The 15,512-nt window shown below is 43.6% G+C and overlaps 1 protein-coding gene across 4 annotated transcripts in view; it reads left to right on the top strand.

Moving 5' to 3' along the window:
• VPS13D (vacuolar protein sorting 13 homolog D) overlaps positions 1 to 15,512 on the top strand; it is a 110,860-nt gene that overhangs the window by 89,035 nt on the left and 6,313 nt on the right. For all 4 annotated transcript variants that reach the window (XM_075113758.1, XM_075113757.1, XM_075113754.1 and 1 more), the window contains one exon: positions 14,741 to 14,872. In XM_075113758.1, the coding sequence (XP_074969859.1) occupies positions 14,741 to 14,872 (132 nt within the window). The remainder of the gene's footprint in view (positions 1 to 14,740; positions 14,873 to 15,512) is intronic.

Raw genomic sequence — 15,512 nt, 5'->3', positions numbered from 1 at the left:
TTTTATGTGTTCCAAGTACTCTAGTGTCACATACAAGAGTTCTGATTATTTCCATATTTGTCATATACTGCCAAAAGTCTTAAAGACCAGTTCAAAACAGGAAAGCTGTTATGCCTCTAGATCTGCTTGGAAAGCTCTCTCCTAGAAACGTGTTTTAAGTCCTGGTGCAGCACAAGTAAAGAACATTTATATTTAGATGTGTGTCTAACTTCACAAGCAGAGGAGGAAACTGCCCTTGTGGCTTTCTCTCAGGCTTCTGCCAGGTCAGTGCAAGTTTAAGGTTATTCTTGAACTGTTGTTGCAAGGGTTTGTATTCTTTTCTGACAGTCACAATGTGAAACTTAGAAGTAAGGAGAGAACTCTGTGACCTACCCAATTCTAATGAATTCGTTCAGGGAACTAGACCGCATTAGTTAGGAATAGTTTGAGATTGGCAAGCCAGTATGGTCACAGAAACTTCTTATGTAAATATTTGATTCTTTTAAATGTGCTTTGCCTGCAAAGGAGCAGCCTGCACTAGTTGTTCTTTTCCTCACCGCTTCCATGCTTTCACCCAGAAAAGTGCAGTGAGGTTGCAAAGTTTGAGACAACATCAACAGCAGGTGATTTTAATTCTGTTTTTCCTTCGTGCGTCCATCTCTCTGATAGCTGTGGTTTGGATTGTAAGGTCTAAAGCAGAAAACCTGGGAGCGTGGGTGTCAGTGACGCTGAGAAGTAGTAGAAAATAGGTACCCGACTGTATGGAACACCAACTCAGCTAATGTACTGCAAACAGTATATTCCCAAGGTTCTCAAGTTTTAAGGTTAAATATTACTTGAACCTTAACACCTCTGTATGTGTTCCAAATTCCATCCCGACCTTGGACTTGATCTAGACCTGACTTCAAGAGTCTTTACAGTAATGTCAGTCATGTATGGGCCGTGACTCTGGTGAGCGAGACATTATTCTTCTGGTAAGCCCCCCCATAGATTTTCCTAGAAACAAGAATTTGTCGGCGAGTGTTCATTGTGTTGTGTAAATCTGGCAATGTTGTGTACAGGACAGTTCGGCTGATTTATTGATCTAATCTGTAAATGACTTGGGCAGCGTGATTTCCTTCATATCCTCTTTCCTCTTTTTTCCCAGCGGGATAACGGGTCTTTATAATGAACTGTTTTCTCAAACGGTCGGTTTTATTTTGAGCGAGTTTGTCCATTTTACTCCTGTGGCACCCTGTTAAATGGCTGTAGACACTGCTTTGCCTCAGTGTTAGCCTCACCTCCCATCTTCAGTCACTGCTGAACTCGATTTTACGGGTTTACATTCCTCTGTCATTAGCCTATCCAGATTCCTCCATTGCTGCTGCTGAGTTACTTTGAAATCCCCCCGGTCTGTAAGTTCCCATCAGCATTGTGTGAAAAGGGACCGTCATATCCCGGGTCTGTGACAAGCTGTGCTCTGCAAGTCATCCAGAACTGTGCTGGCTGGTTTTACTGCCATATCACGTTGCAAATTGATATCCAGTTTTCTGCTCGCTATTTTCCCCCAAGAGGTGGGGTGGTTTTTTAAAGTTTTGTTTTATTGTACTGCTTTGCAAATATCTCCTTGTCATTTAATATTTGTGTTCTGGATTATTTTTCCCCAGATGAACCAGGTTGCAATTTTGTAGGTTGAATCCCATTTCATTTCCTGCCATATTTCTGACCTCTTCAGGTCCTTTAGTACTTCATTGTCCTCACTGGAGTTTTAAACGCCTCTTACTGTGTCCTCTCCAAATATAATTTTACATGCTGCTTTTACTAGATCCTTGAAGTTAAGCAAGCCTGGTTTTGTGCCCACACATTTTGCAGCGCCTCAGTAGACACTTCTCCCTGCTTTAATCCTTTCCTCTTACCAGTCTCACCTGCTCGGTGTTCTTCGGTTAGGTTTTCATTTACCGCTGGTAACTTTGGGTAGTTCTGGCGGAGACCCCGCGCTGTTCTTCAGCTGTCTGCTCGTGCTTGCTGCGTCAGCGAATGGAGATTCGCCGGGGGGGGCGGCTCTTCAAACTGCAGCCCTGTTACCTTTCCACTATGGATACCTTCATCTTGAAACCTTAATTTTCTGATAATGCACCTCAGCTAGTTTAGTTTCTTAACTAGAAAGAGACAATAATCCACTGCCTAAGACCAAAAATTATTTCTAAGTAAATGAAGCTACCCTCAAGAATGAACAGAAAACAGGTTTCTCTTCCTTTTCCCTGTTCAGAGAATGGTGCTGACTGCCATGAGACACTTCGGGCATGTAGTTGTGACTATGCTTTTCTTTTCTACAGCTTTCTGTAAGATTGATTTATTTTTTCCTTGCCCTAACTCAGAATTATTTTCCGAAGAAATGACTCGGATTATAAGGATTATAAGGAAGTGCAGTCTTCCCTAGACTACACAGAAATAAGTCTCACATGCGGTACTTGAAGAAACTAATAGGGCTTTTTGTCACAAAAGTCTCAAGTAATGATTGTGTTTGACTGTGAGGGGAACCCTGCCAGGATTGCTTTGCATGTTCACTCCACCGGTCTAGTTCCCCTTGAAGCTCTGTGGAAGGAATTCAAGCAGTTGGGGCATGTGGTTACTCTTGTGGAGTGCCTAAAATCGTGAGAATTGAGGATGGAGTGCGGTGCCATCCCCCATTCCACTGCACTTCTGAATCTCTGCCTATTCATACACTGACTAATCCTAAAGAAGTCAGTCTTTAGATAATAAAACTTATTTCACAAAACAAAAATATCATTCTCACAGTGATCTTACTTTAGCAATACAGGATAGTGGAGTTAAGCCCAAGAACAACTCTGTGAGAGAAAGAAATATGGGGGGGGCAGCTTTTTCTTCGTGCCCTCCTCCGGGACTGACAGGCTGGGCATCTCACAGGTTTTTGCCTTTGCCTTCCCCCTCTAGGGCAAAGAACTGAAGGATAATTACGTGGGAGCGCAGCCTCCGTCCTTCACAATAAAGCAGAACTTGCATTGCATGGTTGAAGAAAATATCTCTGTTGCCTGTAGTTTTAATTATTTTTTTAATCCACAGGATATAGTAAAAGAAAGATGAACCTTTAAAACATGCAGTTTGCTTAATCATATCTTATTGCAGAGTCTCTAATTCTAGAGCCGCACGTATGAAAATGCCTCAGCTCCCTGTGTTCCTATGTTGTTCGTTGCAGGAAAGCACTGTTAGCTGCTCAGCTCCCAGCAGAAGTCAGGGTGATTTGGAGAACCCAGACCCAGAGATACGCTAACGTATCCCTCTTCCTTTCCTTTTTAGATGGTTGAATGGACATGAAGTGGTAAAACCTGCTATAAAACCAAACTATAACACCCTTTTATGCGTTACTGCAAATACCTTGCTTTACGTCTGAATAGTGTTTCCAGGTGGTTATGGCTAGGTGTCTGCATTACTAGACACCATTTATATTTGGAATATTTGTGAAATCAGTTGTCTCTACAGTTGGCTGTCTCTGTCCCCTTTTCTGAACTTGACTCAATTTAACTATATGGAAAGAATGGAAGAAAAAAGCAGTGTTTGAACCTACAGCAGCAATGTAATACTTCATTAATATTATATAGATGTGGTTACTTTCACATCTGCTGTATATAACAGTTTTGAGTAATAGGAGGTTTTAGGAAAAAAAAAAAAAAAAAGGCAATTACTGGCTTGCATTAGGCCATATTGAATCATAGAACCATAGAATCGTTAAGGCTGGAAAAGACCTCTAAGACCATCAAGTCCAACCCCCAACCCAACACCCCCAGGCCTCCTAAACCATGGCCCCAAGTGCCACGTCTGCACGTTTCTGAGCACCCCCAGGGACGGTGACTCCCCCCCTCTCAGGGCAGCCTGTGCCAGGGCCTGACCGCTCTGGCAGGGAAGGCATTTTCCCAATATCCAACCTAAACCTCCCCTGACGCAGCTTGAGGCCGTTTCCTCTCGTCCTAACATGTCTGTTAACATTAGAAAGGGAGAATTTATGAGGGACTGAACTGTCATTCTAAATACCAGCACCTATTTTGTGAATAAGAAGGATTTTCCACTAAAACGTCAGTGTTTAACTTAACATTTGAGGGCAGAAAGATACCCTGGATGCATTCAGACTGCTGGTTTAAGGGACAGAAAGCGAAAGGGCTTGGGAGGGAGTGTTGCGAGGGGAGGACAGATGAGTAAAAATGGAAGGCATTGAAGTGAATAATGCTGAGTAGTTAGCCGAGCACAAAATGTGAAATCACATTTTTCTTTGCAAGTCCGTTCATTATTAGCAACAAATAATTTCAAAAGATGAATGAATACAGAGTTCTTACTGTGAAAGCCTCTGCCGAACGAGAATAGCGCCTTGGTAAGTTACGGCTAGAGGCAAGAACGCTTCCATCGCTGGGTGCGGGGCGCTGCATCCAGTGACGCTTGGTAGCGTTCGCATTAAACAGAAGGCTGCTGCTGTGGCTGGGTTCAGAACAGGAACCAGATTAAGCTTGACTTCATTGTGCACAGTAACTGGTTTGGGAAAGGCACGAGTTTGTGAGGAAAGGCATGACGTTGTTTTAGGACAGACCGGTGCGGAAGGAGGGGAGGCTGAAAAGGGACATCATGGGTACAACACTTGCTTCCAAATGGGGCGCTTCTGAAGGCGTGGCGTTGCTGCTTCTTTTGGGACAGGCAGACGTTTGCAAGAGGTAACTAATGTTTTCCAGTTGGGTTAAATCCGAGGCACTGTCATGTAGGCCTGGCGTAGTCCATCAAAAATTTAAGCAATTATGTGCTTCCTTCTGAAAAGTGCTGATAAATCCTTTGTTGGATTTACCACAGGTTCATTCTACTACTTACACTTCCAGTGACAATTAAGAGGGCTGCATTTGCTCCACAAACTGGAATTCTTACGCTGTGCATGCACTTCGCAGTATTTGGCTATTAACAAAAAGAAAAGCATCTAGACAGGGAGGAGTTAGTATTTCCTTAGGAGATACTTGTATTTCTAGAGCCTGTGTAGTTTGTCTAATTATCTTATACTTCAGCAAAAGCTTTTGGACACCAAGGCCAGAAAGTAAAAGGAACACCGTTCACTGTGTGATGTGTTTCCTGTTGTCTGGCATTCTTGCGTGTTCTAGATCCTACCTTATTCAGAAAGCGCTCTGCTGCGCGGTGCTGCCGGTGCAGTGTGCTCTGGAACAATTACAGAGGGCTGCAGCTTTAACCAGTCTGCGATGGTACCTCCCAGAACAGAATCAGAGAGACTTGGAAAAAGAAAAAATTACATTCATGCGTTAGCATCAGCAGGACAAACTAAAAAGCCATCAAAGACCAGGCAATAAAGTATCCACAATTTCCATTCACAAATCTACTTGCTTAGAATTAGGTGGGATAAGCTGAAAGCGTGTGCGCACCAGAAACGAACAAAAGCTTTATTCAAAACAGACGTGTCTGTTGGAATGTACCAGGACAGATCATCAGACTGCATTAAACCAGTCAGACTCAATCCCCAGAATTGAAAAAAAATTAATACACATTCTGTGGGTTTTTACAGTATCTTTTGGCCCTCTTACTAGTATTTTCAGTTCATAAAAATAGTAGGAAAGATGAAACTGGTGTAATGCGATGGGAATACAGCATTTGTTTATTTACTTGCTTCTAAAGCACAAATGGCACAAACTGCTCGCCGGCGCAGGGGCTGTACGACCTCACGTGCTGAAATACCTGCTTGCTGTGCCACGGGGTGAGGTCTGGTACAGCAGGGCTAGGGCAGCTTTCCGGGAATAAGTTTTACTAGCCTGAAGAGCGATGGAGGTAGCGTAGGTATTTTCTGTACTGAAGAATAATTACACAGGTACCTTATGTTACGTGCATAATCAGTAAGAGTCCCTGTGGTTTCCCGTGTCTGTACGTCTCTTGCGTGTATTTGGAATACCGTCTTTCAAGTAGTCTTTCCATTTGCTTTCACTCCAGATGATTTTGCCTTGACATCACATTAAAGGTTTCTTACATCCATAATTTTGTGACCTGTGTCAAGAAGTGACCTTTAATTACCGCAGTAATAAAGCTGTGAGTAGAGAGTATCTGAGCATACCCAACGGTGGACCCTTTCCATTCTGAGACCAAATACAAAGACGTAGGAAATGCCCGTTATATACGAAATGAAGTCTTCTCTGCGTACTGCGTTTCCAGTGGTTTTGTGTCTTACTAGAGTTACTTCCTGTGTCTTCCTCCCAAGCATAAATATCACAGTATTGGGCGCTCTGAGGTTACTCCACGTGTTTAAAGTGGTAGAAATATTAAGCCATGGGGCTGGACAAGTAGCACTGTTTGTGCCCACAGGTTTTCTTTTCAAACTAAAAGATACAGCATTGCTTTAAAACTACCACCACTTCTAAACAGTGTTTTAAGCCGGATTAGTTGAGGTGCATATTTATGTAGTAATTACAGGCTTACCTGAAAGCAAGGGACCTTGGGGCAAGGTGTGTGCTAACGCTGCTGGGCTGTTTACCTGTTACTAGAGAGATTTTTTTCCTTTGTCGTTAACGGAGAGGTTTTCTGTTCAGTCCTAGTCCAGAGTCTGTCGATGGGAGCCCAGGGCCTGCTGGGATGGGGTTTTACACTTGTGCTGTCCTTTTGCCCTTCCACTGAACTCTTTTCATTTCAGTCATGAGCAAACAGTCAGTGCCTGAACTAACAACCCTGCAATCCTCCAAAGCACGCCTCGCTTACAGTACCAAACAAAGGGAGGCCCGCGTGGGCCGGCCCAAGCCAAGGAATGCAGCTTCGGGGTTCTGCTCCATAAATTTAACCAGCACGACAAAAAGGAGATAATATGAGCCTTCGTGATGATCTGAAAGGGGGAGGTTTGTGTCCCATTGATTGCGGTCTGGCCTATTGCCAGGCCCCGAGCCTGACCGACAGTTGAACCATATCGTGAAGGCGTGTAATACAGCTCAAGTCTTGTACAGCAGCCAATGAGTACATATCCAGAGGGCAAAAGTTTATAAAGAGTTGAGGCTGTCCTGTTTAACCCTCTCACACTGCATGTAATATATACTGCTGCCATTCAGAAATAGTCACATTGCTATTAAAAATGTAAACCTTCAACTTACTTTGCTTCGAAAAAAATACATGTGTGTCTGATTTCTAATGTGCAGCAGATTTATAAAGTGATCTGAGAAAAATATGTAAAACTGATCTTTTTTCTCTTTTTTTTTTTTAACCAAAAACAATCCAACCCACTTTTTTTCAGTACTACTTTATCCATAGCTAGTTAGTTTTTTGTTCAGAGATGTCTTCTGGGTTGTTCTACAAACTCTTTCATACAGATGGAGCTATTTATTGCCTTGATGTCACCTCATTTAGCATGTGGCTGGTATTTTTATAGATAATTTTTTCACCTAATGTTGCTGTTAACATGTGGACCGCTTTTTATCAGTTTTGTAAGTACAGCCAGTAGATTTGAGTTGTTCTTGCAACTGCTGACTTTAAAAATCAAAACAAACTTTGCGAGTAGCTTTTTTTTAGGTGAAGTTTGTGCTGGAAGACTTCGCTGTGCCTGCTGCAGCCCTAGTTGTGCTAATGGAAGAGTATATAAAGGAGGGTCTGAAGAGGAAACTCGCAGCCATCATAGTTCACTTTGCAGAGCTCTTCATGCACACCTAGCAGTTAATGTCCTGGCGCTGGGCAGGGCCCCTGGTTCGCTTTCCTCCCCAAAGAGGAATTGCTTTCCCAGAAAGATAGGAGTACAACATGGAAACATTGCTGTTATGCTCAAAGTAAGGTGACCGTGTTTGCATTTACAACAACTGGGCATTGCTCGGCCAGCATCGATGGTTTTTGATGGGACCGTTGTAGACGTGAGCACAGAAATAAGGCTCCATCTGCCTCGCTGCCCTGCCTGTCGGTAGGCTGTGTGCAGAAGTTTTTAGACCTCGCACTATGCCCTGAGGCGTAGTAATTTACGGCCATGGGTGCTTTAGTCTTCGCTAAGGCATGTTCAGCTCATGTTTTTCAGATAGGTGTTTGCAAGAAATCCCTGCTAAGAACCATATCTTTTACGTTGAATCAGAAGGCGAATGGGAGTATTTTTCAACACATTTGTGAGACAGGAAACTTTAAGCTGACAACTCTAGTCATCACTCTGTGATCAGCAGAGTCTGGGAGAAATCAGAAACTGAGATGGCAGTGTTACATTTTGTTAACTTCTTAAGCTGGATGATACCAAAGTGCTTGAAAAAGTGTTTGTTGGCTGCAGAGCTGTTGCAGTCAGAGGTGGAGCGAGTGCCAATGGTTGAACGCAGGTTAATGCACAGAGTATGACTGGTCTAAGTGCCATGTAGGTATCTAGTATATGCAACCCCATACAGCTTACCCGATCTTGGATTTCTTGTATGGACGTCTAAGGACGTGCCATTTGGGTGAGTACATCTGCCGCTCTGCTGTTTTTAAAAAAATGACTCTTGATGTCTTAATTAAGGTTTTCTCACTTCCTTTTGAACTTGGAGCCTGAAGAAGTTGTATACAATCATAAAACCAATGGGTAGCGTCCAGTTTTGGTTTGATCTTGTACGCAAAAGAAAGGGGATGGGGGGAGAAGGGCTACATCTCTAAGAAGTAGGCAGGAACGGCCTACATGATAAACAGTTGCTTCTTCAGCATGCTGTAGTTCTCCTAAAAGTATATTGGGTCAGATAAAGGTCTGCAGCATCTGAGCTGGTAGATCCTTCAAAAGAGGAGGGATTTGACTGTAAGTGGGAGGTTTTAACCCTAGGCACCATTTATTTGCATGTTTCTGCCTGAAACTAGCATTTTGGGAACACATTTAACAAGCACTATATATTCCATGCATTTGCTGGAATAAACGGTGCATATAAGCTTCCTCAGATATGCAGTCAGCAGGGAGCTGTCTGGCTCGTGATTTTACACATTCTTGCATCTAACTGAGACATTCTGATGCCAAATCCAACACTCAGACTGACTGCACTGCGTGTGCATTTTTAACACACCTTAAAAGCATCTGTGTCTGAATCGGTGAATGAATTCCATCGCAGAGTTGTGCCAAATCTCTGGGTTCAGGCATCAAGTCTTGAAGAAATTATCTGCCTACTGGGAACTGCACCCCCACAGCTTATTTCATAAGGGTAAGTACTGGGAAAGAGGCAACTGTACTTACCCTTTGAAATACAGCATTACCATCTGCCAGTAGGGTCACAACGCAACATGAAACCCAGCTTGCCGTAGGTTTTTCTGAAATTGGGCCCAAGCCTTAATGTTCTCAGACGCAGCAAACTAGCACGTAAAAAATAATGCTGTCTGTCCCTTCATGCTCAGGAGAGCCCTGCTTCTCGCAAGGGTTCAATGTCTGAAACAAAGTACAAAGTGAGTACAGCAATGAGGAAAGAATCGTGGAAATTGTGGATTTTCAGCATTTGGCAAAGGTGTGATGTGAAATACAGACCGTGTCAGAAATGGCACACGTTTGTTTTCGTTTTTTATCCTTGTGATGCTGTGGTATGGCTGCATCATGTGTAGTTTGTGGCTGTGATGGGTGGGCTTTTTGGATCATTTTTAAGGTATACAATGTTTAGCATTTAATTGATTATGGCACTTGTGAGCATGCTCTACACTGCGCCCTCCCGTTACACGTCTATGGGACAAGCACTGTCTTCGTTTTGTGGCAGTGATGTGCCTGGGACGGTAACACTCAGAGAAGGCTGCGGGTGCAGTTCAGTCTGGAACTCAAGCAACTGTAGCGGGTATTTTTGTTATTGCACATTCTGTGATAGAAGAGGTAAGGGTACTCCTCCTCTAACTTATCAGATTAAGTCACTTCTTAACGTCTGAAATGCACTAAAGCCTCCTCAGACAAAGCGCTCCCTGTATTTATGAAGCAGACTTTTCCCGGAGCCAAGTAACAGGTTTGATATTATTTCTTCAAAATACTAGCAGCAATTGAATTGTTTCATAGGCTTATATTACCTGCCAATTTTCCTTTGTTTGAACTAAGGTTGTTTTATAATTATTTCAAGGGGATAAAAATTGTTCCCAGGCTGAAAGTCGGTACGCCAAGTTACAGCCCAGAGCAGGCTTTTATCAATAAATTTTATGCAAACCTGAAAAAACAAGTTTACAATGGAAACACTGACAGAATTTGAGCTGTACCAGAACCAGTAAGTTACTGCTTTGAACGGGTTGGAATGATGACGTTGTTCAAGTGGAACACCTTCATGAATGCAACACATTGATGACAGTTGCTGGAAGTTTTGGCGGCAGGAACTGGGCCTGGCTGAAGGAAATTATTGCTAGAGGGTGTGGGGGAGAGCCCTGTGGCCAGAGAGGTCTCAGCTAGGTGGGCTCGCGGCTTTGGTGACAGGCAGGCACTTACAGCAGGCGAAGGCTCTGTGAAGAGCCTCTCCCGCGAAATACTGGTTTCAGGTGCCAGAATTGCATCCCCTTGCACTTGGAGCTGTTGTTCGTGCAGGATTTGGGGTGTCCTTGCACTCTTCCAATTATGGATCAAAACCTGTATGCTTGCTCAAGCTGGGCTTTCTGAGCAGGTCTGCAGTTGTCAGTGCTGCTCTTTCCAAGAGGGCAGATGAGCAATTCCACAGTCAGCCGTTTTACGTGAAGAGTTGTAGTGATTGCTGTGTCCGTCGTGGGGTTTTTCCTTGTTGCTTTCTTCCTCTCAGGAGAAGTTGCTACATTTCCTGAAGTTGTTCTGTTCTGAATAAGAATTCTGGGTGCGATACTGAGGAAACCGGAAGATGCAACAGCAAAACCAGACACACTTTTATTTGTATATAGTTTTGGAAGTGCGATGTTTTGGTTTTCAGAGGTTATCATCTATTGATACACAAAGTTTGATACCCTCTGAGTTTTGTTGTTTTAATGCTTTTGTCAAAGCAATCTAGGTGCACTTCAAGGACATGTCTTAGGTCCAAAGGCACTTAAAGATGAGTAACAGCTACTGTTCTCAAAACCGCTCTGTATTTATGCACCTCAGCAAGAATGATGTCTACATACCTGATAGTGTAAACGTGATAGGGTGCCCGCTAGGGGTGATCGTGTAGCGAAGGAACACAGATAAAAGCCATTCTGTAAAACATGTGATGTCTCTTGTAGAGTTTTTTTCAATCTAAGTGGTAAACAATTATCACCAGCACTGCCTGCACAACTTCCTTACGTCGGCGTGTCGGCGATCCGTTTGATTACAAGACTTCTGGCTTAAAACTGGTCAACTGAATCACAAGAATGCTGTGAGCTGTCAGGCAAAAGCCAACCAGCTGACACTGTTAGCTGGTTTTAGCGTGCATAAAGTCATCCCAAACGAGATTTGCCAGAGCTCAGCTCTGGCTGACCAGTGAAGAACTGGAGTGTGTGCCCCCACCTTCTGACACCATTTCCAATCTCTTTGTGCCTTCATTCAGCAGCACTCTTCCCTGCTGTGACTAGTAGACGTGAGGGCATTTCTGTCTTGTATTGCCTTTGTGTGCTTATTAAAAAAGAATAGGCAAATCTGTTGAGTGCCTGTTTAATGTAACACAGATGTGGGCACACCACCGTTCGTTCTGCTTTACAAATCTTCAGCTTTTTGTATTTCATCAGCATTGCTTATTATTTACAGAACGTAACTTGAGACAGTAGAACAAATTTTTAGATTAAAAAAATCCAGTCGTGTGGAATGTTTTTAGCTGTCCAGACCAAACAGGCCAGTTTGCCAAGGGGTTGATGGACTAAATCAATGCGATTTATGCTAGCTCTAGTGGCACTTAGTTGAAAAGCAGCTGACCTTCTTATCACCAAGACGAGAATTGTCTTTTATCACCAGGATGAACATCTGAGCATGGAGGGAGGAGCAGTGGGGACAGTAAGCGCTGTACTCTTACGTACTTCTCCCGTTTAAAAACAAAACTAAAACCAACCCACAACCAAACCCGCAGCTCAGAAATTGCCACGCCTACCAGAGGTTCATTGTGGTGCCTAGTACTTCCGTGGTACTAGTATTTTCTCTCTGACCTGCTTCTAAGCCAGGCATTAGAAACCAGTGTTTGCAGGTGTTCTGGTTTCTACAGAACCGGCCTGATTAAAAGGCCCTGTTCTCTCCACGTTTTCACAGCTGTCTTGCTTGCGATGCTTCAGGTACCTCTTCTCACGGTACTGCAGAATTTTGGGGAAAATAGCACAGTTGAATGTTCATCCGAAAGGTGGTTAATGTAAAAACCATTATGCAGTGCTGTTGCTGGCGCTGGAATGGATGGTTATCCAACTTCCCTGAATGCGTAACAGCAAAGTGTCTAAGTAAAAGTTCTTGATGAGCCAGTAGCTAAAAACTATACATTATGCTTTAGACTCTTTAAACTTGGCAATAGATGCTACAGGTGCTGTAGGGAGGTTTAACGGCCAATGGGGCTTCTTGGGTAAGGAAAATTTTGCCGTTTCACTGCTTTTGGAAGTTAGGAAGTAGGATAAACAGCAAGATGTGAATTATACTGCTTGGAACCCTTTGATTTCTTCAGAACTTTGCCCCAACATTTTGCATTTCATGAAGGCAAATGCATACTTCTGTTTACTATTTTCTAAGAATCTAATAGGTAAAACCAGACACTTATTTCTTCACCTTCAGAAGGATAACAACACTGTCGGATAACCGTACCTGGGATAGATGAATCCCGCTTACATCTAAAACATCTAAGGGCAGGAGAGGTGACTTGCTCTGGAGTCGTAGTACTTAATAGTGAAGTTCTAACCCCTGCATACAGCTGTTATTCAGTGGAATAATTTTAAGTCGTACATAGGTTGTGGAAGTCATCTATTTACCTAGTGTTTAGGTTATTCTGATTCAGCGAAATGCTACTAATGGCAGAATACAGTTTTAAGACATTGCACTTTTTGCAAATGAGGAAAACTAAGCACCTTTATGGGATAAATGGCAGTTTTCATACCAGCATTTTTTGGCTTGGATGCGTGACACTGCAATTAACTAATGAACACCTAACCAAACCCGAAAGCAGTGCAGCAGGGCAGGTGAAGCAGTGAGAGCATCTGTCAGCAGAGGTAAAACTGAAAACTTGACTGATAACATTCTACTGGCACTATTAATTACAACATTTGTTATGGTTCCTTAAGCCCCTGCTCTGTTTCGCATTCTTCTGGTTGGAGAATTCACACTCTTCATTTCATCCTCCCTGCTGACAAACTGACTTTCCATCTTAGTGCAGCCATAGTTCAGCTGAAGCGAAGGCAAGAGCTTTTTGTCTCTCCTGAAGTTTCTCTCAAAGAGGATCAGTGATAAGCGGTACTTCTGAGCCACCGTGACTGGTTACGCAGGTCAGGGATGTAAGCATCTCACTAACAAAATGAGAACTTACCAGACAGTCGTACTGTATTACAAATAGAAATTGGCTGATGCTTGGCTCTGCTGGGCCGGAAAGCCAGTGTCTTTGGCTTCTAGACCTTGTTTGCAAAATACGTTCTTGATACCAGAAAGAGCAATGGAAGCCGAAACACGCCGAGGCGCCAGTCGTGCAACGGGAGGGCAGCAAAGGTGACGCTCGGTCGTGAATGACACGTAGGAGGTTCCGTTCCAGTAACACCTACTGCAGCCAAGAAGGGAAGGGGCAAAAAAACACGTCACCATTAAAAGGCAGGGGTGTCACAGACTCGAAGGAAAACAGATTTTTAAAAGGGTGCATGGGTTTTGGGTCTGGGACAGGACTGCTGAAAGGGAAAGGTACCAAAGAAACAAGGCTCCAGAGAAAACATCTGCAGAAGCAGAGCTTCGATTTGTAGAGCACACATCTTGTGTGCTATTGCCAGGCAGCTTAAAAAGAGAACGTGTTGTTACATGGGATGTTTTTCCTGTCCTTTCATCAAAAGGATAGAAGCAGGTCATCGTACAGGATCTTCACAAAGCATCAAGATGGGAAGTAGAGAGCACTAATGAAAAATGGTGCATTCGTCTTGGAAAATTTCTAACAGCGGTAGCCTGAGAGAGATACAAAAAAGCATGAAGCAGACCTGGAGTGATGCTGTTGGGAAAGGACACAGAATAAAGCAGGGCTAGGCAGCCTTAACACAATTCTTCCGGGGTAGGGTGTTCCAAAAGCTTAAAGGAATTCAGAATATTATTTTTTAACAAAACACTGCTAAGGGAGGAACGTAGCCTCCAGTTCTTTAGCACTATGGCCAGTATCAACCTCTGATGTCTGTTAGGCCACACGCGTGTGTCTTTTGTCGTTTTTTTTAATAGACGCTCAAGAAACCCTACTACGGAAACGCTAATTAACCATGGCTTTTTCTTTTCTTTTACCTGCATGTTCCTATTTTGGTAACCCTTCAGTTTTCAAACGACTGACACCATCCACCAACGTGAGCTTTATCTAGGTTGATGCACTTTTATTTTCTGTAGAGAAGTGAGAAGAAATGGTCAAATCAGTAAAACTCTGCTGATAAATAGATCCCAAAATCTGCAGACAGCACACTCAGTTTAGGTTGCTTCTTCCTATTAATTTAGCACACTGCCCCTAATCCTAGGGGAAAGCTGGGAGACGTTTCTTTGAAATGTGAAAGTATATGAATAGACACCGTGTCTTCCAGATCGAGTATTACAGAATCTATGTGCTCTATTTGTGAATTTGTATTTTTAAAGGCTCTGTCACACCTCATATTTCAAAAGAAATAAAACTTCATGTGTTGACAGGTTTAAGTGGAGGGAAGAGCACTGCTGTTGCACTAAGTCATTTTTCTGCATCTATTTTGCACGTAGGAGACAAGCAGAGAGAGTCAGAAAGCCACGCTGCTGTAGAGGACCTCAAGGGCTCTTGCCCCGCTATTTAGAAAGTCAAGCAGAAGGACAAGAACAGCTGTTCAAACTGACTGACAACATCCAGGATGAGTTGTAAGTACTGACTTACACAGTTGCTTTAAGTAGTTCTGTTTGCTGCCATTGTATCTTTGCGTCCTTGGGGAAGACGGGCTAACACTGCGTTACGCGCCCACACACGCACATGCATTTTGCTTGTTTTCTGTTGGTACGGACTGGCAGCACAGCATGAGCACCTGATGGCTGCCGCAGGGGCCTGCCCAGCTCTATCAGACGTCGGTGCAGGTGCCACGTGGCTCCCCTGGTTCACTCGTGGCTACCTGCCATTGAGCACACATCTCGTACAGGTTGGGGAAGGATCGCAGCCTTGCGTTGTTGGTCCCTGGTCCCCTTCTGTCATTACAAAAGATGAAATCTCAGTAAGTTTCTCGGTAATCATTACTCCATTTAACATGCATAACACATGCCCGACCCTCCGCATGCACTGATAAAACAAGTGCGTGCTTTAACCCTGCACTACACTTCCTCTGTAACATGCATACAGGCAGGCTAGTACCTCTCCCCTTATCATCTGCTCCCGTAGCCCAAAGCCTAGGGGAGTGGCTAGTGCTTCTGTGACAGCAACACGTGAACCACCACTGGCCTGCGCAGAGCGCACTCTGGCTGGCTCTGGTGTAGATGTGACAGAAGCTAACATCCAAGCTGTGGCTGTTAA

This window comes from Phalacrocorax aristotelis, chromosome 19 (assembly GCF_949628215.1).
Source record: "Phalacrocorax aristotelis chromosome 19, bGulAri2.1, whole genome shotgun sequence".
Taxonomy (NCBI): Eukaryota; Metazoa; Chordata; class Aves; order Suliformes; family Phalacrocoracidae; genus Phalacrocorax; species Phalacrocorax aristotelis.
Note: the sequence above shows the minus strand (reverse complement) of the source record. Positions and strands in the feature narration are given on the sequence as shown.